The 26,804-nt window shown below is 35.0% G+C and overlaps 4 protein-coding genes across 7 annotated transcripts; 2 read left to right on the plus strand and 2 right to left on the minus strand.

Moving 5' to 3' along the window:
- Positions 1-3,301: 3,301 nt before the first annotated feature.
- LOC111291748 (putative amino-acid acetyltransferase NAGS1, chloroplastic) lies at positions 3,302-11,280 on the plus strand. Of its 2 annotated transcripts, none has more exons than XM_022883710.2 (10): positions 3,302-3,794; positions 5,316-5,403; positions 5,718-5,926; positions 6,174-6,325; positions 6,812-7,235; positions 7,327-7,424; positions 7,981-8,092; positions 8,387-8,546; positions 8,942-9,014; positions 10,885-11,280. In XM_022883710.2, exons 1-10 carry the CDS (start codon positions 3,414-3,416, stop codon positions 11,033-11,035), a joined length of 1,848 nt encoding a protein of 615 aa, XP_022739445.2. In that variant the 5' UTR covers positions 3,302-3,413; the 3' UTR covers positions 11,036-11,280. The 2 variants fall into 2 exon arrangements, with proteins under 2 accessions (XP_022739445.2, XP_022739447.2); XM_022883712.2 differs by lacking the exon at positions 3,302-3,794 and adding an exon at positions 4,649-5,221.
- Positions 11,281-11,592: 312 nt separating this feature from the next.
- LOC111291749 (NADH dehydrogenase [ubiquinone] iron-sulfur protein 4, mitochondrial-like) lies at positions 11,593-14,103 on the minus strand. The gene is made up of 5 exons (XM_022883713.2): positions 13,846-14,103; positions 13,623-13,711; positions 13,051-13,180; positions 12,684-12,713; positions 11,593-11,861 (listed from the first exon to the last, which is right to left on the minus strand). The coding sequence occupies exons 1-5, from the start codon at positions 14,008-14,010 to the stop codon at positions 11,805-11,807; spliced, it is 471 nt and encodes a 156-aa protein (XP_022739448.2). The 5' UTR covers positions 14,011-14,103; the 3' UTR covers positions 11,593-11,804.
- A 549-nt stretch (positions 14,104-14,652) lies between these two features.
- Positions 14,653-19,126, plus strand: LOC111292108 (telomere repeat-binding factor 2-like). Of its 3 annotated transcripts, none has more exons than XM_022884327.2 (7): positions 14,653-14,842; positions 15,609-15,768; positions 15,978-16,189; positions 16,644-16,728; positions 17,017-17,100; positions 17,578-17,924; positions 18,705-19,126. In XM_022884327.2, coding segments are annotated over exons 2-7 (879 nt in total). In that variant the 5' UTR covers positions 14,653-14,842; positions 15,609-15,618; the 3' UTR covers positions 18,706-19,126. The 3 variants fall into 3 exon arrangements, with proteins under 3 accessions (XP_022740062.1, XP_022740061.1, XP_089622630.1); XM_022884326.2 differs by lacking the exon at positions 18,705-19,126 and adding an exon at positions 17,994-18,162 and having other exon boundaries at positions 14,704-14,842; XM_089766504.1 differs by lacking the exon at positions 18,705-19,126 and having other exon boundaries at positions 14,704-14,842; positions 17,578-17,928.
- Positions 19,127-21,825: 2,699 nt separating this feature from the next.
- On the minus strand, positions 21,826-26,788 carry DG1 (Tetratricopeptide repeat (TPR)-like superfamily protein). The gene is given in 10 exon segments (XM_022884120.2): positions 21,826-22,004; positions 22,006-22,818; positions 23,084-23,521; positions 24,144-24,301; positions 24,416-24,509; positions 25,070-25,183; positions 25,288-25,479; positions 25,575-25,656; positions 25,844-26,035; positions 26,127-26,788. Coding segments are annotated over 10 exon segments (2,709 nt in total). The 5' UTR covers positions 26,708-26,788; the 3' UTR covers positions 21,826-21,959.
- Positions 26,789-26,804: the final 16 nt, after the last annotated feature.

Raw genomic sequence — 26,804 nt, forward strand, 5'->3', positions numbered from 1 at the left:
TGTCTAACAAGGTCTGGGCCTAAACCCAAATTAATTAAGCCTAGCTCAACATGGCCTACATTATCTGACCCAATTGGCCATTCATTTTTTTCCTTTCATTATTTATTTATTTTATATTTTTTGGTTTTATCTTACAATTTTTTTAATTTTTTTATCTATTTTATTTATTTTATTTTTGGACTTATTATTAGTTTTAGGAGATAATAGGTTGAATTTTATGCAAATTTTACCGCGAATGGCTTTGGCAGAGTTGTAGTTGGGTTCAATTTCTAAAAGGATAAGTGTAAATAAAAGAATCAAAATTAATAAAAAAAATTTCTGATTGTTCCTATAAATAAACCTAGTAATCACAAAGCAAAGACAAAAAGAAATAGAGAGCAAATAGAAGCAAAAGAAAAAGGTTCTGATTTCGGTGAACTTTCTGATCAAACTTGAATTTTTCAGCCAGATTTTTCAGTTTTCGAAGCAAGTTTCCAGTTTTCGATTAAACATTCAATCGAAAACTAAGTTATGATAGAGAAGAAATACAGAGAAAATAGAGGTACATAAAGTTTGGAAAACATGTTTATCCCATCGTCATCTTTGCTAGATCACCGTCTTCATTACTGCAGTCTCCACTGCTATATGAGAATAATCACCATCAACACAGATCTACTGTCACTATTATCATCAATACCACACGGGGTCTCTAAGCTTTGATAGCACCGCCTAAGCACTTTGCCATTACAAGCACCATTAGTTGAGAAATATTATCATCCATAACCACAACTTTAGGCTCCATTACCATAGCAAAAGTCAAGCTTGAAAAAACGCACTCGAAATTCGTGGGTATTCTTCAACAAAGACTTGTTTTTCTTTAAAAAACAATAATTTTTAAAGAGAAGCACGTGGAGGAAATATCCAATTTAGACCAAAGTCATGAAAGCTTCTTGTAAGTAGGTACTATTGGCTTTGCATGGGAGGCTTGCGCAAAGCCATTTGCATTTAGATGGATGGGACACTTATTAACATTACTAAAGTAACAATGCTTTATTTATAATATTGAAAGGTACTTTTTACTCATTTACGTGTGTATTCATTTATTTAGTTCTTTGTTTATTTTATTTATTTACTTATTTTATTCAATAGAATAATAAAAAATAAAAATTTTGAGAATAAATATTAATTATCCAATGATGAAATTTATAAAAATTTCAAATTGTAAATTTCTATAAAATTCTTAGGTGAAAATGTTGTTTAAATTTGTCCCAAATGGTGGAATAATTTAGATAAAGTTTCAATAATAATAATTAATATTTATTTTCAAACAAAAAAATAAAAAATGAAAAAAAATATATAAAAATCATGGGAATTAAATACAAATTACCCAATGATAGATTTTTAGAAATTTTAAATGGTAAATTCTTAAGAAATCTCTAGGTGAGAAATTTTCTCTAAATTTATCCCAAATGGTGGAATAATTTAGATGAAAGTTTCAATAAAAGTAATTGTATTTTTTTTCCAAACCAAAAATTTGGCTTAAAAATATATGACAATTATCCAAGGATGAGATTCTTAGAAGTTTTAAATGATAAATTTCTAATAAATCTCTAGGTGAGAAATTTTCTCTAAATTTGATCAAAATGGTGAAATAACTTAGATAAAATTTCAATAAAAATAATTGTCATATTATTTTCTTTTCAAAAAAAGAAAACAAGAGAATTTCTAAATAGGTCCAAATAGTGAAAATTTTAGAAATTCAAAAGAGAAAATATTTTTAATTTGGCCCAAATGATGAAATAATTAGATCTATTTTCAACAAAAATGATAGTAATAATAAATAATAAATAAACTTTTTTTCGACGACGGAGCCTCTTAAAAAAATCAAATGGGATTCTTGAATACTTTTGAAATGAGAAAGTATTTTTTAAGAGTTCTACCAGATTGATAGAGAATTTTATAAATTATTTTTAATATTTCAACATAAAAATTTGAAACCATTAGATTCAGAGACCATAGGATAAATTCCAAATAATATGGTACCATCCTTCAGATGGGCATGTGAGGGTGCTATAACCTTTTCCACATGTAACCGAAGACCCGAACCCTGTTCTAGTTAGTAGACCTGAACCTATTTTTTTAAGGACCCTTAACCAAGCTTAAGAACTCCTTAAGAGGATAGATTTCTCATGTGACTAATTACACCTAGTAAAAAAAATTAGTGACGACTTCATTCATTTGATAAATCCAGCTATAGATTCATAGATCTATATATTATGATAGTGTGGACCAATGGGAGGTTAGGGTCATGTTTGGAGATAAAATTCCCGTTAAGTTTTGATAATAATCCATTAGTTGCATTGTACATGCATTTAACAACACTAGGTGGTTAGGAAATGAAAAAATGAAGTCATATCATGGTGTCCACTATGAAAGGTTTGGTGATGGGATTTGGTGGGGGGGGGGGGGTTGGGAGCATGATTGCTACAATAGAGATGGCTATAGCTTGGGTGGTCATGTTCATGACTTGTGTTGCTATTTCAGAAAGTGGGGATGAGACGTGGCTGTTATTTTCTACAATGGAGCCAATTGTTGAAAGTGTTTTTAGGTGTTAGCTTAAGGAAAATGATCTGGAAGCTATGTGAAGGGAGGTTAGAACCTGTAGCAAGAAAACACGGTCAAGGGGTGTTGGAGTTGGTCCTTCAGGAAGCGCTCCAACGTTCCAATCAATAGAGTGCTTTAGATTTTGGTGAGGAAAAAGGAATACAATATCTATTGAAGAAGCTTCAAGAGGAAGGATACTTAATTCATACATTATTTGGGTATTTTTTTTACCTTATATATGAAAAAAAAAGTGACATTATTAAGATAGTTGATAGTTGATAATTGATAATTGATAATTGATAATAAATTTATGTGAAGCTTAAAAAGAAGTTATGTGGATGATTGTAAACTATATTTAATGATTTTAAATAAGTATAAATTATATTTAATGATTTTAAGTAAATTAAAAATTGATAAATCTTATTTTAAATAATATTTTGATGAGAGGTCAGTGAAAATAATTGAACGAATCCTTCCTTAATTAGAGCAAGCCTCTTTTATGATGAAAAGTCATTGAACGTAATATGACAATGTTGACGTAACGCTTGTGAGAATTGATCTTGTTAATCGAATAAATAGATACAACAAACTTAATATTCCTTTGAGATTTATATAAAGCTGATGACCAGAAAAAACAGAAAAAGCTATGGGGGCCACCATTTGTGCCTCAGATTCCCAGGTAAATTTAATCGTCTTCGTCCTCTTTTTTTTTAACCCTTCTCTTTCCCTATCCACCTCTTCACTCCACCATTTAGCCGCGTTTTCTGGTTTTTTCTCATTCAAGAAAACTTTTTCATTATGATTTAATTAAATGTTCCACAAACTAATACATGGCAACTGCCGCTAAAGCAAGTAGTCCTCCTGCATGGAATTCACAACAAAATCATGGGGAAATATTTTGCGGTTCATGTCGTAAATCGAGTTTCTGCAGTTTTAAAAGCTTCCGAAGGAGTATGTTTAATCATGGTTCGAGAAAAATAATGAGGAAGGGAACAAGAAGATCGGTGGTGAAAGGGTGTGGATGGAACGGTGAAGTGGAAATCAATGGCTGCTGCCAGAAGTTTTATGATATTTCAGAGGAAGTCGACTCGAGGTTTGTAGAAGTGTTCAGGGAAGCACAATCTTATGTTTATTTGCATCGAGGAAACACATTTGTTTTGCTCTTGTCAGGAGAAATTGTTGCTAGTCCATACTTGGATTCCATACTCAAGGTATTCCATCTATTTGTTGTTTGATAATCTGAAAATTAGGTTAATTAAAAGATTAAATTACATGAATGAATTTAATCTAAAAAAACCCTTAACTTATGATACGAAAACCAAATACACAATGCTCTGTTTCTCATTTTGTTTGATCAAACATAGAGTGAGAAATTTTTATCAGGTAAAATATGGATTTTTTCTTGGTCTTCTGTTTCTATTAATCAATCGTACAATTTGGTCCATGAAAAGAAGTTATGCAACTTAGTCATGACAAATAGTATTTTATATATATAAATAGTAGACAAGATATTTTGCTTTTGCTTTGTTTTTTTCTCTTTTTGAAAATTAGACATGAAAAATTGGGTTTTTGCATCATCAAAACCTAATTAAAAAAACTAAAGTATTGCATAAAGCAACCAAAACGTTAGTTAAAATACCCTTATGAAGGTGTATATGATAAATTCATGAGGGGCCCCTCAAAATGGCTCTTTCACGATCAGAAAGATTGATTGAAAGTGAAAAGTTGACAAAATTGGATAATATTAAAAATAAAGGAGAAAATTCATATTTGGTCTCTTAAAGCTTTGTTTTACAAAATTTTACCTGAGTTTATCTTTTACCGATTTTTAGAAGTCAATGTCAATAATTTTTTTATGTGAAAAAGTCTTAAACTGAAAATAAAAAATAAAAGAGAATTAAATAATTATAGGTGATGAAATTTATTGGATGTTATTTTTTAAAATTTATAAAATAATTTTATTAAACTTTGGCTTTAAAAATAAATATAGTATTTAGAGGAGTAAATTCTTGGCAAAAATATATTTTTTTCCTATTTTTCCGTATCTTTTTCTTATTTCTAAACAATACTAAAAAAATTCAGCGTCGGTCTCACCTTCTCTTTTTACCGACCACAGTTCAGCCGTGGCGGCTTCTCGGTTGATCCCACATCATTAACCGCAACCACGTGTCATAATTAGCAATTTTTTTTTAATTTTCAAATTGCTTGCTTGTAAGTGTAAGGAGAAAAAGGCTTGGTAGTAGATGCTTCCGCGCTCTAACCAAACTATTCGGGGCCGCCACAAATGGCTGTTTCATGGTCAACAGCTCGCGTCCCTCTTTTCTCTCCCGCTCGAGTCAAACTCTTTTCATCCCGCCATGCTTTCGGAAACGGTGTCGTAAGATTGAAATCCGAGTTGAAGTTCTGGACTCAGTCTCTTAAACCCAAACTCGGGTCCAAGCGAGGTGATTTGGTAAAGCGCAATGTACTTAGCGAAGAAGATAGCGTGGAGGAGACTTACAACTCCGTCGACGATAAGCAGTTTGTGCGGTGGTTCCGCGAGGCTTGGCCTTACCTCTGGGCCCACCGTGGCAGCACTTTCGTTGTTATTATTTCCGGCGAAATCGTCGCTTCCCAATTTTTGAACGCCATTCTAAAGGCAAAAACAAACAAAAAAAAAACAAAATTTAAAAACTTCTGATCCTTTTTTATGGTCAAGGTATTAACTTTTTTTTTTTTTTTGGTAATTGCAGGATATTGCGTTTTTGCATCACCTAGGGATCAGATTTGTTATTGTTCCGGGAACTCACGTGCAAATCGATAAGCTTTTGGCCGAGAGAGGTGAGCCAAACAAAAACATTGTCGTTTAATGGTCTTTTATTTCACTTTGTTTCTCATTGAAATGATCATGGAAGTAGGTTTATTACTTCACTTTTTTTCAATAATATCTTGTAGTATTACTTGTCTTTATATTTCTAATCCTAGCAATTTTGAAGCTTTGGCAACATTTAGTAACCTTTTTTCTGCCTAATTCTAGCACGTGTTTTTGGTGGATAATTCAGTCTTTATCTCACTTTAACTGTGATTAAAATTTTTGTTTACATTATGTAGATTAGTAGTACTTAAAGGTTAAAATGAGCTATGAAAATTTGCAGGGCATGAACCAAAGTATGATGGTAGATATAGAATAACAGACTCTGAATCTCTTGCTGCTGCAATGGAAGCGGCAGGAGGGATTCGTCTAATGATAGAGGCAAAACTTTCCCCTGGACCTTCCATCTATAATATCCGTCGACATGGTGATAGTAGCCGATGGCATGAAGTTGGTGTGAGCGTTGCTAGTGGTAACTTCCTTGCAGCCAAGGTTAGAATGTTTATATTTTTAAAATAACATTTGCATGTGGGTTATGCTTTTATGTGGATTAATATTCTCTCTTTGAAACTATGCTTATATCCTTGTAAAATGACGAGTGAGAATATATTGCTTTTACGTTATGTGTGTATGTACATGTAGGGTAACGGGTGGTCTGTAAAAGAATGTTTTTAGTATGTGCTCTGCTTTTAGACTTCTTATATTTTTGCCTCTGTGAATCTTGTTAAACCCTTTGCAGAGAAGAGGAGTTGTTGAAGGTGTTGATTATGGAGCAACAGGTGAAGTCAAGAAAATAGATGTTGTTCGCATGCGTGAGAGGCTTGATGGTGGTTGTATAGTGATATTAAGCAACCTGGGGTATTCTAGCTCTGGAGAAGTTTTGAATTGCAAGTAAGCTGTGTAACTTTTAATAGTATTTGGTTGCAGCTTGCACTTATATATTTTCTGCTGAAGTAAAAATTCCTTGATTTATCCTCTAGAGCAACTTTGTGAGGGAAAATAAGTCATATTCTGCAATTTTTAGTAGTTATTATTCATCTTCATTTATTTTATCTAAGTTGTTTTTCTCATATGGTGGGATCATTTGGTTTGGTGTCTCATTAGTTGCCTATGTAGTATTAAAAAGATGTCCATTATGTTAGTGGAAAGAAAACCAAACTCTGGAAGTTACAATCTCTTGTGGGTTTGAATATACTTTGTCTCAGTATGAGCAGTCCTTGTATTCCTTGCATATGTGTTTTGATTTTGTAAGCTTGTTCTAATTTAACTAAAACATATTGCTATATGGTGCTTCTTGGACTTGCCTAAAAAGTTTTGTTTCACTTTTCAATGATTTAAAACCTGATTGCTAATGCTTTTTATTTTCCTACATTTCAGCACCTATGAAGTTGCTACGGCTTGTGCATTAGCTATTGGAGCAGATAAGCTTATTTGCATTATAGATGGTCCGATTTTGGATGAGAATGGACGCCTTATTAATTTCTTACCTCTTCAAGAAGCAGATATGTTAATCCGTCAGCGGGCTGAGCAAAGCGAGATAGCAGCTAAATATGTGAAAGCTGTTGGTGAAGAAGACCTTACATGCCTTGGACATAATAATTCTATTGCAGTTGTCAACTCTTCGCAGAATGGGAAGGCTGCTAATACAACACGTAACCCAACCTTTCAGAATGGTGTTGGTTTTGATAATGGCAATGGACTATGGTCTGGAGAACAGGGCTTTGCTATTGGAGGTCAGGAGCGGCTAAGTCGACAAAATGGTTATCTTTCAGAGTTGGCTGCTGCAGCTTTTGTATGCCGAGTAAGTTTCAATAGTTTTTCTGCCAGCTTAGTAAATTTATATGCTTTCCCAACAAACAATATGCCAATTGTATTTTCTGCTTCATTATCAGGGTGGTGTACAAAGAGTTCATTTGTTAGATGGCACTATCGGTGGGGTCTTATTATTGGAACTGTTCAAAAGAGATGGAATGGGGACAATGGTGGCCAGGTATTTAACATTTTTAATGAATCTGTTGATTAACCTTACGGGAAAATAGGCATTAAGTACAAAACATGGTTCATTAAATTCCCTATGTATCTGCATTTGCTTTGTGAGTTCTCAATCTTTGCATTACTGGTTGCCTATTTGGATGTTTTTGTGGGCTCCGCCACTTAGGTGGAGGGTTAAACCTAAAATGGATGCTATATGCAACTAAGTATAAGGGTTCAGTAGAGTTATAGGTACATGTTATTTGAATTTGCTGATACTTTATAGGACTTTCTAGTATTATCACAGTTTTTTCCAACTTAAATGGTTTTCAGAAGCATGTGATATTTCTTAGTTAATTGCTGGGTCATGCACAAAGCACTGATCAGTTTCATAACATTTGGCAACGGACAAACTGGAGGGATATGTTGTTCTGATATCCTTCTTTCCAAGGACTACTAGGATCTCAAAGTAACTTCATGTGGCTGACATTTGTTAGTTTATATGAAATGCTATTGTGAGATTATTAAGCTATCTTGCATTCAATTCGCTGGCTTTGGTGTTGCTTGTTATTTAGTGATCTATATGAAGGGGCTAGGATGGCAAAGGTGACAGACCTCGCTGGAATCAAGCAAATTATACAACCTTTAGAAGAGTCTGGCACATTGGTTCGCAGGAGTGATGAGGAGGTCTGTACTGTTCTTTTAGACTTTTGCTTGACCAATTTAACTTTCTTATTGATTTATATGCTTTTTCAATGATGCACTTGTTGGAATAAGAATAAAAGTTTGGTCCTACTTTGCACGCTTCTTTTCTTCTAGTGGTTCTTGGGTGTTTTAGTTGTAAAGACCAAATTGATTAAATTAGCCTTTGTTTCAAATCTCACCAAACAAACAAAATGGAAGGGGAAAAATGTCTTTATTCTTTTGTGCCAGAGCCAACATCTGAAAATTAAATTCTTGTGTGGCTTTTTGTTTGCGCAGCTACTTAAGGCCATAGATTCATTCGTTGTTATGGAAAGGGAAGGTCAAATCATTGCTAGTGGTGCTCTTTTTCCTTTCTTCAAGGACAAGTGTGGGGAAGTTGCTTGTATTGCAGTTTCTCCTGAATGCCGAGGACAAGGACAGGGAGATAAAATGCTTGGTATGATGAGAACATCTCTAACTTCACTACTTATGCCATATGGGACATCATCTTACGTTGCTACTTACTCTGGTGTAGCTGAAAGAGATGCAATGCAAGAACTTGTTATCTGAGTTCTTATCTTATGGAAGCATCTTTACAAATTGAAAAATATAATAATAATTTTAGAAATGCCAACTCCAACAGAGCACCTTTTTTGGCTGCAGGGTTGCATATAAAAAATTTGCTGATAAGTTGAGTTCTTACAATCTAAGTTTGAAATAATGCTCTGGATTTTTATTTTTATGAGCATCACTTTGATGTGATACTACTACATGATTTTTTTTTGTGGTCAACCAACCGTATTATTCCTAATAATCATTCTCTGTTGCTGATATCAATCAATTTTTGTGCAGATTATGTCGAGAAGAAGGCATCCTCCCTTGGATTGGATATGCTATTCCTGCTGACAACTCGGACTGCTGATTGGTTTGTATTTTTCTCCCACTACTTATGAAATAGTCATTATTTCAACCATGTAATCATTTTTTTTGCATGAGATTAAAGAGGCTTAGAAAAGGATAAGATTAAAGAAAGCTATAGGATCAGATGAAATCCCGATTGAAGTATGGAAATGTTTGGGTGAAATAGGGATAAGATGGTTGACGGATCCTTTTAACAAAATTTGGCGTACCCAAAAGATGCCAAAAGAATGAAGGAAGAGCACTCGTGCATTTAGATAAGAATAAAGGTGATATACAAGATTGTTCAAGCTATCAAGAAATAAAACTTATGAGTCATACTATGAAACTTTGGGAGAGAGTAGTTGAATATAAGTTGTGACGTGATGTCATTATTTTCAAAAACCAATTTGGGTTTATGCCAAGACACTCCACAACAGAGGTGATCCATCTTTTAAGGCTTTTGTTGGAGGGTTTTCGGGTGAGAAAAAATGATCTACATATGGCATTTATTGACTTGGAGAAAGCATATGATAAAGTTCCTCGAGAGGTGCTTTGGTGGGCCTTAATGAAGAAAGGAGTCCCTTTAAAGTACATCAACATGGTTGAAGATATGTATAAATGAGTGGTAACGAATGTGAAGATGATTAGGGGCATGACAAATAGCTTTCCTATTACCTCATGATTACATCAAGGCTTAACTCTAAGTCCTTTTGCATTAGTTATGGATGAGCTCACTAGATGTATCCAAGATAAGGTGTCATGGTGTATGTTATTTGCCAACTATATAGTCATAGTTGTGGAAACTTGTGATGCTCTTAATGCGAAATTAGAATTATGGAAGAGTACATTGGAGTCTCAAGGTTTTAAATTGAGTGGATCTAAAATTGAATATATGAAATGCAAGTTTAGTAATTACAAAGAAGTGGGTACTAGTGTGATTTAGTTGGATGGTGAGAGAGTACCAAAGAGTAGCCAGTTTCAATATTTGGGATCAATTATTTAGAGTGATACTGAGATAGAAGCAAATGTCAAAACATAGGATTCAAGCAAGATGAGTGAGGTGGCAAAGTGCATGAGGTGCGTAGTGTGACCGCAACATGCCTTTAAAGTTAAAAGCGAAGTTGTATAAAACAATGTAAGGGTTGCATTATTATATGGTTAAAAGCGAAGTTGTATAAAACAATGTAAGGGTTGCATTATTATATGGAAATGAGTGTTGGGCTATTAAAAAACAACATGAGAAGTAAATGAATGTAGCATAGATGATGTTGCTTAGGTAGATGTGTGATAAGATTAAAAGAGATAAAATCAAAAATGAAGAGATTCGAGAAAAATTAGGGGTAGTACGAATTAAAGAGAAGATGAGAGAGGACTGTTTGCGATGATTTGCACATATGAAACGTAAACCTAATTGTGCATCGGTTAGGAGAATTGAGTCTCTAGATCTATGAGAGATCAAAACATCTAGAGGTAAACCATAAAAGATATGGATACATATAATAAAAAACGATATGATGATTAAGAATTTAAATGAAAAGGTGGTTGTTGAAAAAAATGAGTGGCATAAAAAAATTCAAACTACAACTTAATTTGATTATCTTATTTGGTTTTTCATACAAACAACCCCGAAATGTGAGATATAAGACTTAATATGTTGTTCTTGTTATTGTAATCATTTTCATGCTCTATTTAATGAGAAATTTGAATTAACTTTATATCAATATACTATCTTAGAGAAAGAGAGAGAGAGAGAGAGAGAGAGAGAGAGAGAGAGAGTTTGTCTACAATGGAATATTCCCCTTTCAATTTATTGCATTATTTCTCTCCAGGTTACGGTATATAAAACTGGCCAGTGCTTATTAGTAGAAAGTGAAAACCCAATTATGGTTTTACAGGTTTGTAAGGCGTGGCTTCAGAGAATGTACCATTGACATGATACCAGACGAAAGGAGGAAAAGTATTAATCTGTCCCGTAAATCCAAGTATTACATGAAGAAGTTGCTACCAGATCGAAGTGGAATTACCGCTGATAGAACATTTAAATGAGCTCGCAACACATACAGTGCCCCTTTGGTAAGTAACCAGGGCTGCTCAGGGGATGCAATCTCGTCGGTCTGGTTGGCCACAAAACCACTGTAAATTACGTACCGATCAGGGGATGATCCTAGTTTCTCTGCATCAGGTTTTTGTCATGAATTATAATTGATTATAGCTGTAACCATTTTGTTATATTAGTAGTTTACACAATTTTGTAGGCGAATTATAAGTAATATAGTTTAATGGTTTATATATATCTGAATCTAAAGCAAACAGGTGCACGTTGGTTAAGTGATCCTGTCTCACTAGTTTATGCTGAAGACTGAACACTTTAGCGTCTTGTCGTCAAGTTACCCATATCAGAGTTTTATGTAACCCCAGTTTTTGGTTTAAAAACAGCCTGCTCTGACCATCAACAGGATTCAAACTTGTCATACAAAAGGACCCGTGCCACCAAGCTAAACAGCTGTCGGCTTGGAATTCACCATAGAAACCAGAAGGAACTTTGTTGTCGCCTAATAAGAATATTGGGGAAATGGGTGCATAAGGAAATGGAGGCTTCAACAAACATGGAATATATCTAAACTCTATCATAAATGAATGAAGGCGAAACTGGGCAAAAAAGTACGCCCATTTGGTCGCTGATGATCACATTTATTTTAATCGAATTGTCATAAAAAGATACAGCAGAAAATGTTCAACAAAGAAAACCTGAGCCTCAGTTGTGCCACTTGAATTATGGTAGAAAAAAAGCAAAAGGATCTGCAAGATTATAGAATCAGTCTTTGGATATGGCAGGTCCCTTCCACTTGAAGTTGTCTGCATATGACTTGGCCTGCAACCAGATAATTATTTGATAAGATATACTACTGTGGATATTGTAACTAGAGTGAAAATGAATAATATGGAAACTACACAGTTTATAGTCATTAACCATGCATAGGATCATAAAAATAGATGTACAACGATCTAAGTGAGTCTGCTTATATGCCTAGAGCACATTACCACATGATAGTGGAGAAATAGATCGACCATTATATTAATGTTCGAATATATTGCATGTAATGTCTGTTGTTCTGGATTTTTGGACACTCTAACAGCATATACAATAATCATATACAGTAACCATGTCCTAGATGTCTCAACGAAGTTAAAAGCTTGACTTTTCTGCTGCTATCAAGTACTGTAACTTTCAATATCTCTCTCTCTCTCTCTCTCATAAGTAACTCCATCTTGTCAAATGTCAGCTTTAAGAACTTAATCGCATATTTTAGGATTTAAATGGTGACAAGAAGGCTACTAAGAAATACAATATCTAGCACACGCCATGAGAAAACCCTATCAACAAAATGTTTGAAAATATAACAACAGAAATTACTATGATTCCAAAGAAAATGTCTAGTAAAGGATCAAGACTGTGCAGGGCCTGCATTATTCCAAATTAATAAGCATGAAAAGTTAAAGACCAACGATGCACTGGTTTGTTTTAATCAGTTGCCTTTAGAAATCTCAAGTTGGTTTTTGTTCTTATGCCTAACTGAAAGAATTAACCTGATTTAAATTAAGTAAACACAGTTTTCATTCCCAAACTTGCTACAATGTACGCTCATGTCAAAAGAATCAGAATTAGCAAAAGTGCAAAAGAAAGAGTTCAAACCTTAAGCACTGGTGTCTGGTGCTTTTTAACCTGCATATGAGTTCAAGATGTACCACCAATTAGCGTCCAAGAAAGATAGAAATTGGATGATTAAGGGAGAAAAATATTTTCATAACAAAATAATCAAGTGAATATTCCATCTAACAACAGGGAACAAATATCTGAAATTAAAAACAACAATTCTATTCTAACACAACAAAAAGTTGATCTAAGAACGATTCAGACTAAAAAAGAACCAAATATCATCAAAGTTTGTTATTTTGAGGCCAAAACAAGAAATGGAATAATACTCCACGAACATAGTTTGATACTTTAGTCCTATGATAAAACTTAAAAAGTGAAGGAAGAAAAACAGGATAGAGCATACCACACATTCCCATCCATGTTTCTCAGCAAAAGACTTAGCAGCTTCTTCACTATCAAAACTGAGTGCGGAATCACCAACATTAGCATAAGGGTCCCCTGTGGATGTCCAACCCATCAATGGGTTCTCCCACCTACACCATGTTATTCAGCGACAAGAAATTATTGATTATGTAAATCATGGTTACAAGAAAAACATTTAAGATTTACTTGTGCATAACAAGGCCAAAAAGAAGGCTAATTCAGGACCGCACCAAGAATTTTACAATGTAGCCTAAGTTCAAGAAAACAAGTTTTAACCAATGAAACCACAACCTAACAAGCACTAAGCAGAACTTTGATACAATTTACCATAAATTCAGAATCTTCAAAGAAATGTGTGGAACTGTGAAAAACATGGGAAAATTTTGGTTACTTGCATTCAAGAACAGATGATTGAAGATTAGGGATAGCTTAATTTTGTCATTTTGGTTTTCTAACATTTATAATCATCAGCAGTTAGAGATAACTTGGGGTTACATTCAACTAAAAAATTTACTAATATTCTAACAGCGAAATGGGGAAAAAAAGACATACTTTTGTGTTGACATAAAATTGATCTTCCACTTTCCAACCTTCCCAGATCCTTGTTGAGTTGCAGTTCTTGCGGGCGAGTATATTACAACCTACGAAGAATGTTTAAAAAAAAAAGATAAATACGCGCACTAATTATTTTCTATTTCCATATTCTATAAAAAATTAGAGGAAAAATGCGATCGATCGAAAATTGCGTAACCCTCAACAAAAATTTGAAATTTACCCTCCTACGAAGATGTTCTTCAGGGATTCCAGAAACAGCGCCGACCTCGCCTGGCTTGACCTCCATCAATGCATCTGAAGAGAAGCTTCTTGAGAAAGAGCCCAGCGCGGTTCGAACCACTCGAGCTTGGATCGTCATCTTTTGCAGTGATTTCGCGGCGGCCATTGTCCTCCTCAGAATCTCTGCCGTTTTTTTGGGTAATCTTTTTTTCTCTGCTCCTGAAAATGAAAATAACCTCCTCGTTTTTCAGCTTTGGAAATTTCTTTTAGAAAAAAAAAAAAAAAAGAAATAAAATATATTTGCGGGTAATTACAGTTTTGATATTCTTGTTTCTTTATTTGTGAAATTGTCCCCAGGCTTTTTTTTTTTTCATTTTCTTTATGGAATTCGTTGTTAAATTAATTGTTTTAACGAGATTAATTATCTTGCATTTCGAATTTATTAACATAACAATGATTTGAAGAAACATCGTCAACTAGCACCAGAAAAATTAGCTCATGGACCATCAATTATTTTCATTTGAATTCAAGGTTTAATTCGATTCACATCTATAATTTTTTTTATCTTAAAATTTTTTATGAAAAATATTTTATATATTTTTCCTCTTATTATTGAGATTTTTTTTATTCGTATATTGGAAATTGTAAAAAATAACAATAAAAAATGAAAAACTTTGATAGCTGATTTATAATATACCCATAAATCTAGGGACCTATTTTCATTTAGAAAAGAATAGGGGGCTACAAGTTATTTTGAAAATTTACAGCAAGTTTCATCATTGTATACATCCATCCATGATAAAAAATCGTAATAATAAAAAAAATATTTAGTCGTAAAAAAAAATCGAAATTTCCATTTTAATATTCGTATGAACAAAAAAGCAGTCTCCTTCGCATGTTTTTTTCACTGCTCTGTTTTGTAAGAAATCATTTCTCGACAAAGATCCGATGCTCCCCGCGTGAATTCTCTTCCTCCCTTCGCGCGTTTCTTCGATCAGGTGCTTCATTTATCATCTCAATTTTCTCTCAAAAAATTTCTCTCATAATTTTTAAAATTCACTACTTAATTTGCAAAGTTTTGTTTTTTTTTTTTCTTGTTTGGAATTTTCGAAATAAATCGATCCTTTATAAATTTCATCAAATTTAAGCTTTGGATGAAAATGCACTTATCTGATTTCTTTTGTTAATAGTATTTTGCAGAGGGGAAATAAATGGACTTCAATGTATTAGAATTTTAAATTTTCAATAAAATTTTCATTTTCAGAATATAATTTTGATCGTAGTTTACTAGTTTGAGAGGATATTAAAGATTCATAGTTATATTTACATTTCCTAGCTGTGATTACCTCTGGTGATGAGTTGAGTCTAAATTTATGTATAATTTGAGACAAAAGAAGTTGAAAGTTAAGAGTTTTATGCTTAAGAGCACGTTTGGGTATATAAATCTTTGTCTAAATTTTTTAAACTGAATTGCATTAAGAATATTTTTCTGTATTTGTTTCTGATTTTGAATTTTGCACTATTTGAATTTCTCAATGGTTGAGAATTGAATCCGATCAATTTATTGGAAAGTGTCACACAAAACTGTCTGTAAATGTCTAGTTTTTGAGTTAATGTGATTATGGCCTTCCAAATGGTTTCATGCTTTTAGTTGGTTGTCTAAATTTGATGGGTAGGCGCGAAAGCATATAGGATTGGTTAGTATTAGTGTTTGAACTTTTCAATTTTCAATTGTTTATATTTTCTTATATTGTGGGGTTTCAGGAATTTGTTCATGGGTGCCCCTAAGCAGAAATGGACAGCAGAAGAAGAAGCTGCCCTTAAGGCAGGAGTTGTTAAGCATGGAACTGGAAAATGGCGCAATATACTTTCAGATCCTGAGTTTAGTTCCATCTTGCGGTCACGCTCAAATGTGGATCTTAAAGTATGTATTTGAGCCTCAAGCAGGATTCACCAATCATCATCAAAATAATCATTTTATTGTTTTCTGGTTTAATGACCGGAGATTGCTGTGTCTTGATAGTGCCTTATTAATTGTATCCTAAACAATTGAAGCTGAGCTTTATGTTTATTTTGGTAAATGTTCTGTCATGCATAGAGATTAACTAATGTGTATGGTTTTAACGTGACCAGGATAAATGGAGAAATATAAATGCAACAGCCATATGGGGCTCAAGGCAGAAGGCCAAGCTTGCTCTTAAAAGAAATCAGTTGGCCACTAAACATTATGATAACCCTATGGCTCTAACCACTGTACCTCCAAGAGAAGAAGTTGTTGATGTTAAGCCCCTTGCAGTTTCTAGTGGAACACCAAGAGTAACTGGTCCCAAAAAACTGATTTCAAGGTTATTTATTATATACATTCTTATATCACATCAAACTCACCTTTAATTGAACTTGGGTATATGAGTGCCCGGATGTTAAACATGATTAGTGGAACACCAAGGACAGCTGGTCCAAAAAAACCAATTTCAAGGTTATTTATTACATATATTCTTATATCATATTGAACATGAACTTGGGTATGACTTATAAGTGCCCAGACATTAAAACATGAAAAGGTCAAGAAGGCAAAAGTTATTTATTTCCAATATGGATTCATTTCAAACTGGCTGTAAATGCACATATTTGTTAGTGCCTTAGGGCTGCAGATCACTTATTTTTAACTGATGAAAACCAAAATTATCCAACCTTCTGATCATTGTAGGCCAAAACAATCTTGTGTTCAGAGCCATGCTATTCTGATTTTGTGCAGGCATATTCATTGCAGCTTAAGTGATATCCTCTCAATGCTTGTAGGTTGGACAATATTTTATTGGAGGCTATTACCAGTTTGAAAGAGCCAGGTGGTTCTGACAGAGCTTCCATTGCTGTATGCATAGAGGTACTTTTCTATCTTGGATCAGTCATAAATTCTAAATACTAGAAGGAAAAATTACCCTTTTGATTTAACTGCTGAATGCTTTTGCTTCTAGTAATGGTTATATATAACAACAATTTCCTTCTTTCTTGTTCTCGCGTAGGTGTGGAACTTAGGGTTTCTTTTTCTCTATTTCTTGCCCAAATTCAATTTTCAAGTCTTTAAACATAAAGCTCAGCCCTGAAACTATTGTGAATGACTTACCTAAAACACCTAAACTAATTTGAGTTTGTTTTATCTTTGACATTATAGGAGAAATATGCTACTCCACCTAATCTCAAGAAGCTATTGGCAACAAAATTAAAGCTGTTGGTAGCAAATGGGACATTGATAAAGGTAATATTGTTGTTGATTATTGATGGAACAGTATCTGTAGAATATTATTATCTTCATCATGTTTATAAATCATTTAACCTATGAAGTAGCTTGCCCGCCAGAAAAGTTAAATTCAACACTTGTGTTCCAGGGTCATAGAAAAGGTCCTTAACAATGACGGAAATGCTTAGGTGATACTTTTTTGCCGTAGATGTTCCTGAAAGTGATATTAAGATAACTTATATGACGGGCACTCATAATATTGGATTTAAAGAAAGATAGCTTGGAAAGGTTGCATCCTATTTACATAAAGGAACCAGCAACACTGATATTTTTCTTCCTCAAGAATTGTGTGAAATGTTGATGTTGGTTTTTCTGATGCAATGTGGAAAGTTCTAGGCATATCTTCTCATAAAGGGGGAAATATGTTTCTAAAGAAGATTAAGTTGAATGTTCTAAGTTGGGTTTGATTCATCTTTATGATGTTTATCTTGATAGGTGAATCACAAGTACAGGATTGCACCACGTTCAACTATTTCTGAAGCAAGAAGATCTCCTCTGCTTCCTCTGGAAGGAAGGCAGAAAGATTCTTCTAAAGCAGAGAAGAAGAGCATCAACTTTCTTACTAAAACCCAAGTTGATGCAGAGTTGTCAAAAATGAGGAGCATGACTGCAGAAGAGGCTGCTGCAGCTGCTGCACAAGCAGTTGCAGAGGCAGAAGTTGCAATTGCAGAGGCTGAAAAGGCAGCAAGAGAAGCAGAGGCAGCAGAAGCTGAAGCAGAAGCAGCAAAAATATTTGCAAAAGCAGCAGAGAAAGCTCTGAAGTCTAGGATGCAAGATACCTGGTAAATCCTCTTTAATCAGTCCTTAAGTATTCTTCTTATTGAACCATGTTCATAGATCTCAAAACACAGGTTTTCTCAAAGGATGCTCGTGTTGGTTGTTTAAGAGGGTTGGATCGTAACCAAGAGTACATCTAGTCATAGTCATGATATTTACCCCCTGCAGCTCTGCCAATCAACAAAGCTTCATTGCAACTACTTGGCAACAGTTGAACAAATTTTATTTCACTTATTTCTGCGAGCCTACTTTAACCTTTTTTTCTCCATGTTGAGAAGTTTCTTAAACAAAGATTTAGTAAGGATAGCTATTCTTTTTAAATAGTATATCCTTAGACTTCTTTGAACTCAGAGGTTGGATAGTTTCATAAAAATCCCTTTGAAATCATGAAGTTACTTTCACTTGATTTTGTCATCAGTTTTTCACTCCTCGTGGATGTTTCTCTTTTCCTGTTGATTTTGATACCCAAGTATATCCAAGAAATAGTGACATGGAGTGACCAAACATTTTTGACATCCATCATTTTCATGTTTTCCAAAACTATAATGTATTACTTGTCACGTATATCCAAGAAATAGTGCATGGAGCGGCAAGACATTTTTAACATCCATCATTTTCATGTTTTCAGAAACTACAATGCATTATTGGTTTTCCTTTGTGAATTTAGTATTTGTGCTCCAATGATATCGCTCCATATTGTGACATCTTATGGTTTACAAGATTTTACCCCTACCATGTTCCTGTTTATTGTTTGTCTTCTTGATATCAGTTGCAAACTTGTGCAGATGGCATAAATGGATAGATACCTTCCATTTGGTCTTAGTTCGTTGCTGGAACCATGCATCGGACTAGACATCATGTTGGCCTGGTACATCAACTGTGATAATAACTACAACTGTAAATATAATGGGCTTGTAAAGAAGAAAATGTGAGATTAATCCATGAAGTTCTGCTTTTTGAACAAACATTTGGTGAGGAGCTTAGTGGTTTTTGTGATTATATAGCTTTAGCATGAAGTAAAGGATAGAGATATAGCAAAAGAAATAGAGATAGGCATTTATGAGGCACGTTTGAGATATGATCTGTCTTTTGTGAGAGTCAATGTAAAATTAAACTGCAATTTTGCAAGTGGGTGTTCAAGCTATGTAGTTTTATTGTTGGCTAACGGTCACTTCAATAAAGGAACTTATCTCTCTTTCTTCTTTCACGGATGGGGGTAGGGGGTTTCAATCCAGTCATATTTTGGTTTGAATTGCAACTACACCATCTGTTAGTTAAAAAATAAAAATGATTAACTTACCCAAAAACTGCTTGATTATATATCTTTCTGTGAAGTTTGTAGGTCCATACTTTTAATCGGATTGGAGCAGAAGTAGCTCCAGTTACCTTCATTTTTAATCGATTGCCTGGATGCACATTCCCGTGGTATGCAAAATACTATATTACCATGAAGCCCTTTGGCCTTTGGTCCTGGTCTGCTATGCGGAAACAAAGATTACTTTCAATCCATAAACTGGCAAGGAAAAAAAAATTTGACGGGTCATTCCAATATCTTTCAATAATGATCCATCTCGTTGCCCATCTAACATAGTATGCTTAAACAGCAAGCATAACATTGACTCCCTTAAAGGTAGCTGACGATGGGCACGGATTTTTACAGATACATGTACAATGGGCTTGATAAAGCATAAAATTGACTCCTTTCAAGGGCTAAAAACCAGATCTCAAACTGAAGCAAGTCATCCCTCCATACTTAGTGACCAACTAACAATTCCCTTTCCTCATTTGAAGGAATACTTCAATATATAACCAAGACTCTTGAAACTGAGAAAATAGATAATCAGCAGAAGAAAGCTCCAAAACATAAAGACTATAGAGACGCAACAATTAAATGTGGCAGCACATCATTCCAATAACTCCGAGTTCCCAGGTAGGTGCACTAAGACTTTGTACAAGTTAAAAAACACGACAATTTGCTAAAGCAGCAGCTGCATTTCAGCCTTGGTAGCAAATGTCAAAGAAATTTGGAATAAAACCATATCTTGGTGTATAACTACAGTAGCCAGATAGGCTAAAATGCAGTACTGTACTAACCATAATCAAGAGGAGCCATGAGCCAGATACTATCAATAAAGTTGATAACACGCTGCCACAACAATCAAAGTATCAAACTGAACTAAGGATAAAGCCATTGCCTCCACTTCCATCTCATTGAGCATTCTCAGTCTTGGAAACTAGCAAAAGAATATTTTATAAAGCATGGCAGGAAGCTAAACTACAGGTCCTAACATTAGCCCAAATAAAAGCACTTCAATCCTCTCCACAGTCTAATCCAATCTATTCAACACATCTAAGGCATCCAACATCTCCAAAGATTTCCATAACAGAGAAGATAAGTAAACATTTTCCAAAAAGAAACAATCTTTTCAGCTTGGAAGATTAATCCAGCTTCACACATATCAGACTATCTTCATTTCATCAAAGCTTTTCGCTTTCAAATTCCAATGGTAATGCCGCCAAAAAAAAAAAAAATCTTGAAAAGTTTTTACCTATTTCACTAAAACAGCAATTATTCTAAATCATTCTACAAACAAAAAAAGAATAGAAAAAAAAAATTCATTCAAGTACCATATCAGCACCCAATGCTTGGAGCTTCTTAATAATGGCTTCAGCTTCCTCTTTAGTAACTCCCTTTTTAACCACAACCGGAACTTTCTCCACCAAATATTTAGCTTCCTTTAATCCCAATTCTGTAAATGCCCTCACTTCTTTTATTATCTTTATCTTCGCTGCTGCGTCAAATTTCTCCAGCTTTATATCAAACGCCGTCTTTTCTGCGGCTTTCGATTCGGCTGCGCCCGAAGCGGATCCGGGTGCTGAGGGGGCTGCGGAGGTGACACCGGAGACGGCGGGGCCGTAGCGGTTGAGGCCAAGTTTGAGACGGAAGAGGATGGAGTAGTCGTAGCGTTCGAGTTTTGTTAGGTCAAAGAGCTCGTCGGCAATGCGTTCGAGTTTCTGGGTACGATCTTCAGCAATAGTGGTGGAAAAGAAGCGAGAAATAGGTTTGGATGGGAAAGAGATGAGGAGTTTGATGAGGGAATTGGGGGGGATTTTTGCGGTTATGAGGAACATTTTGAGGAATGGGGTTTCAAGTTTTTCAGTGGGGTATCAGAGGGTTTTAGAGGTAGGAAGGAGATGAGGTCAATTTCGAGATTTTAATAGTTGTTTTTTCTGAACCTTCCGACAAAGCTTTGAGCACTCGGCTAAAACATAATTTTATTTGAAGCTTAATTAATACCTTCGTTTTTCCCAAGTTATGATTTTATTTATTAGATAACAATTTTTATTATTTTCAAATTTAAGACTTCAAAATGAGTAATTTTTTTTTGCAAAAGAAATCCAAAAAAATTATAATATTAAAATTTAAATTTCAAATTGAATAAATATATTTTTTTAAAATAATTACATAAATCAATCGAATTATATCTAATTGAATAATTTTAAATTGAATTATTTTACTATTACCAACAAATGATTAATAAATTATTAATTTAGCAATTGAGACATGAAAAAATAAAAATCTAAAATTCAAATAGCTACTTTTCACTTTTGGTAATACATGGAAATACCTGTTTTTAAATGAATAGCAGGGTATCAATAGCAAGTAAGGAGTTGGCTTCCTTCCCTAAGAGATGTCAACCATATTCTTATCCAGTTCAAAGTGACTCATTTGCTTTCTAATCTCTCAAGTGGAAACATCGTTCGCCCCTTAAATCCATTGAAGGAGCTTGTTGTACGCTAGACTAGCATTCCTAGACTTCCTCATTCCAGGGCACTTGCATTGATTGTTAGGTCTGTTGACCATACCTTCCTTGAAGGTGATGGTAGAACCATAGGACCCTCTTCCTGGAACTCTCTCTCATTAATATTTCAGCTCTTTCTGCTACATTCTCTCAGCTTTGAGGATCCTCAACTTTGCTGGCAAGCTGTTCTGCAATACCAGACTTTGAGTTCTGAGAATGCAAGGAAAATGGTGCCACTCACTTCTGGCCAAGATGGATGGGAAAGAAAATCTCATTTTTTTTTCCTGCTTTCCTTCCATGATTCCAATATCTCATGCGCAGAGATTTCCAAGTCCATTTCAGCTTCATCATCATTGATTGGCAGGTCAATTTCAGTCTCATCGACATCCTTGGTGTACTCATCTAAATTTAACAAAGAGAACTGCTTACCCAAACAATTAGTAGGCCCACCAGATGCAACATCATCCACGAAATCTCCCATGCGGGTGAGTTTTTTGGATATACTATCGTCCATATCATATTTTGATAACCTATGTACCAAATTTGCATCAGCACCACTCTCTTCTTTCTTTTCATTTTGGTTAGCAGATAAAACAGCAAATGATACATTAGTTGCTTCTGGAGAAGGATCCATGGCTGCATTAGTTTTTTCACCTATCATATCCCCATAAATACTTGGAATATTTAATCTCTCACTACCAAAATTTTCCCCATCAATACCATTTGGCCCTGATTTACCAGCAACTTCACTGCGAAGGGACATGGAACTTGTCGATGAGGCAGATCCACAGAGAGATTGCAAGGATCTTAACAAGTTGGAGGCTGTGATTTCGGATGATAATTCACAATGGGAGAGTGCATCCAACAGTTTCGCTAAACTACAGTGAGTAATCCTGTCTCTACTTTTCCCAAAAAGCTCAGTCCACTGCTTTTCACTGACTTGAAATGGGGCATGAGCCATGGCGTTGACCAGGGTGACAGCCTTCTCATAATTACTTCGAGAAATAGCTTGAATTAACATCTCAGTGAAGAACAGAGGATGGGGAATCTCTCCACCTTCCAAAAAGTTTTCAAATGCATGCTCTAATAGATACCACTGCACATATCAAAGCAGGCTAATTACTTAATTTTTCCACCTTTCTTTCTGTGCATTAGCAATTTCCAGTAAATTCAATTTAAAGAAATTCTAGAAAAAATTGGTCAGATCCAAAATAATGGTTATTCAACAATCAACAGAGGACATGAAAAATTAGCCTTTCTGGTCCAATGTGGAATTAACAGCTTCAAAAATAATACAGAAGGACATAATAAATTTAACACCTTCATAAAGTTCAAATAAGAAGAAGATAAATTTAGCTTACCTTCCCAGCTCTGGATGCTTCCACAAGTAGAATTGCATGCTTAGTTTGATCTAGCTGATATCCAGAGAGAGCCATCTCCTTGTAGACATACTCAAAATATTCCCATTGGTGTGCACTAGCAGATGCCTCCAGCATTAAGCTATACGTGAACCCATCTGGGATAAGGCTAGTAAACTTGCCATTCAGGGAATCATAAGGGCCAGATTTGGCTTTGTTGATTTCTTCAAACAACTCTTTGGCTTTAGAAAACATATCATTCTGGCCATACAATTTAAGCATTGCATTTATGGTTCCTATGTTGGGTGCACAATGGTCTTTCATGTATTGAAATATGGAAATGCAATCATTAACATGTCCACCATCCATGGAAGCCATTATCAGACCAGTAAACGTAATCTCCAAAGGTTTCCTATCAGAGAGTTTTTTCATCTTCTCCACCTGCGAACATAGTTTAGATGAAGTTAAATTTTCCAGATCTACGACCAACACCAATGAGAAAATAGATACAGAGGTAAAAGCACAAAAAGATAGAAAAAATTCTGACATGAAATAATTATTATTGAACTTCTTTGTGTGCTTCCTATCTCTATCTAGCATAAGTACAAAAAATACAAAAATCTAAAGGAGAAGGCCAGGAGAAAAACATATCAAACGTCAGACAAGCCATTAAATTGTCAAGATTAAATGATTCTAATTTCATATGGTTCCTCATGTCCCCCTCTTATTATAATGTGAATTTTTTTTCAGATCCTCTTGCAGTGCTATAAATAATAATAACACCAATGTAATTATGGCAATAGGTGCTTGAAGTCATTGTAGTTTGCAAAAAAATCAGAAGAACAAGGGAACATCAGTTCTAAAACAAGAGCCGGTATGCACGTGGAAGTCATTAATATCCATAAAATGATCTCTCTGTGCTCCACCTGCCCCCACCCACTGTGCGGACAGGGACTCTTTCTCTTAGCAGAGAACTTGAAAAAGAGTATCCGTGATTCAGATATGCCATATTCAATACTCAGATCCAGTAACAAGTTAAAATGCCATAGAGAATGAAATTTACCTCTATCATAGCATCTTGCCACCTCCCATTTTCACAAAGGCAGCAAGCTAGCTCATAGTAGACACTGGGCGTTCCAATTAATCCCCTCTGTTCCATATCCTGGACTGCTTCCACAGCTTCATTAATCTTTCCTTCCTCCCAAAAAGCTTTGACAAGAACTGGAAAGCCAGAGATCAAAGCAGCATTGACTTAGCTATCGAAACCACATTTTCAACAGAAACACGAGAACAAAACTTGTGCTCAAAAAAAAAAAAAGAAGGAAATATGATTACCTCTGTATGTAAGTGCTCTTGGAACTTCTCCGCTTCTTTTCATTTTTTCAAAAAACTCATGGACCAGATCATACTTTCCAGATTGCAGCATCACCTATCAATAAGCAACTCCTGTAAGACTTGAATAGGAATGCAACTTGAGGATAAACAACATTTGCACGTAGATATACTTTCCTTCATTTAGAGCACCAAGCATATTTCCACTAAGGTGGGTTTGGCAAACCAAAAACTAATTTATATTTAGGCTCCTATGATTTTAAATTACATGAAATATAGTGGAGAAAATCAAGTTCTGCATGCAAACACACATCAGGACTTTTGCAATTTCACTCAAATGGTACCCTTGAGAGGTCATTTATAAAGTTATACCCCATTACTACTGTAACCTTTGCTAGAAATATTGTAGAGACAAATGGACAACGGACATTTAAATGTATTTTGCCACTGTCTGGAATCTAAAGCTTTGAAAGCTGAGTTAATCACCACTTTGTTGCAGGAAAAATAACTGACAAAAGATAGCACATGATCTTAAGACACACATTCAAATGACCATGATTCCATCATTGGAACAATACTAAATTACTTGTATTCTTAGGACCAAAAGTAAGATTCCTGAAACACAGTGTAAATGTAGGCATCATGGATTATAAGTACCTCCATTGCAATCCCATATGTTGCTCCATTAGGTCTCAGACCACTCTTTCTCAACTGTTGAAACACCCAGGAAACACCCTTCCACTGTTGCAGTGGGACACAAGCATTCAGAACCTGGCAAGCGTTTTGCCAGAGAAAATTATTATATCGTTACATAATGGATTGAAAGATGTCAGGGAATGTCAAAAAGAACAACAAACAGAGAAATTCTTACATACAGCATTATATACAACCAGATCAGGTTCAAGCACTGGATCCCAGTTCTTGCGGCGCATATTTTTAATTCTTTTAGAAGGTTTCTGCCTCATGCACTCAATTATGTTCAGCAGTTCCTTCAAAAGACCAGCTTGCCCCAATGTAACAGCAATACTGTGATATGCAGCTAAATCAGGATATATATGGCAGTTTCCCTGAACAATTTAGAGCAAGTATTAAGCCAGCAGCATTGCATAAATACTCAAAAAGATCTCCCATTGCATAAAGCAATACAACAGTGGAGTATTACAAGCATCAGATTGAAAACCCGGAGAGCTTCTTGAGGCCTTCTCGCCTTCCCAAGAACTGACAACAGTTTTGTGTAAACAAACCTACAAAATACAATAATCTGTTCATAGGATATATTGTACAGTCTTAAGACATCATACCAACATCAAAACACCTAATTGTCCAGTAACTTTACTTCCAACTAACATTAAAAGCCAAAAAGGAAAATCCTCACAAATTAAAAATCTTATGCAAATTAATTGAATTCAATGCAAAGGGAAGAAAGATTACCTGCTTTTAAAATCTTTACGCTCCTTATTTCCGTACAACCATTGGACGACGGCCATTGCCTGCCTCCATTTCCCGTTCTTTCCAAGTCCTTCAACAATCCTAAGTAACTGCCACTCTGTAAATTGCAGCCCTGATTGCTTCATTATCCTCACAAATTTCCAATGCTTTTCAGTTATCTCTCTCTCACTTAACCTAAAATTAGTTCAACAAATTAATTAATGAAAAACAAAAGTGAAAAAAAAGAAAATTAAAAATAAAAGAAAATGAAGTTCAAGCATGGAACCTATCAACGAGAAAACGAATTGCTTCTTTCTCGTTGCGCCACCGTTTTGAAGGGTCCCGATCAAGGACCGGCTTTTTACTCGGTAACAGCCAGTCATCGTCTTCCACGACGACATCATCCTCCAGGACCCACCGGAGATCCTTCTCGAACATTTCTCGGAGTTCCACAAGGTTCTCTCTCTTCAATGTCTCTCCATGGAAGTCTTCGTTTTTGGAAACGAACTCCCGAAGCTTGGCTGCTTCGATTCTCTCCCATGGTTTTCCCACCAAGGAAGGACTCTGGGGCTCCTTGTTGGCGTTGAGCGCTTTGGAGAAGCGTTTGTACTCGCGTTTCAGGGTTAAAAAGTGGGATTCTTCGGCCAGAGCTTCGAGCTGGGAAGCGGTCAGCGGCGGCGTTTCGGATTGGGATTGTTTGCTTTTGCGGTTATGCTTTTGAATTTCCCTTTTCCTAAGAGTTCGAACAATTTTGGGAGTTGGGTAAACGCCTTTCCTTAGGAGCTTTCTTTTGATGTTTTCAGTTTTTGGTTCGAACTGAAGCAGAGGGGTAGGGAGTTGAGGACAAGGGACTATTGAAGCTTCCATTTGGTTCAAAATGGAGTTGGAGTCAGCCACATTATCTTAGACTGTTTCAATTATTTCAATTACATATATTAAATATCTTAAAGATTTTTTTTGTTCT

Source organism: Durio zibethinus, chromosome 10 (genome assembly GCF_047325235.1).
Source record: "Durio zibethinus cultivar Kanyao isolate XHJ-2024 chromosome 10, ASM4732523v1, whole genome shotgun sequence".
Lineage (NCBI taxonomy): Eukaryota > Viridiplantae > Streptophyta > Magnoliopsida > Malvales > Malvaceae > Durio > Durio zibethinus.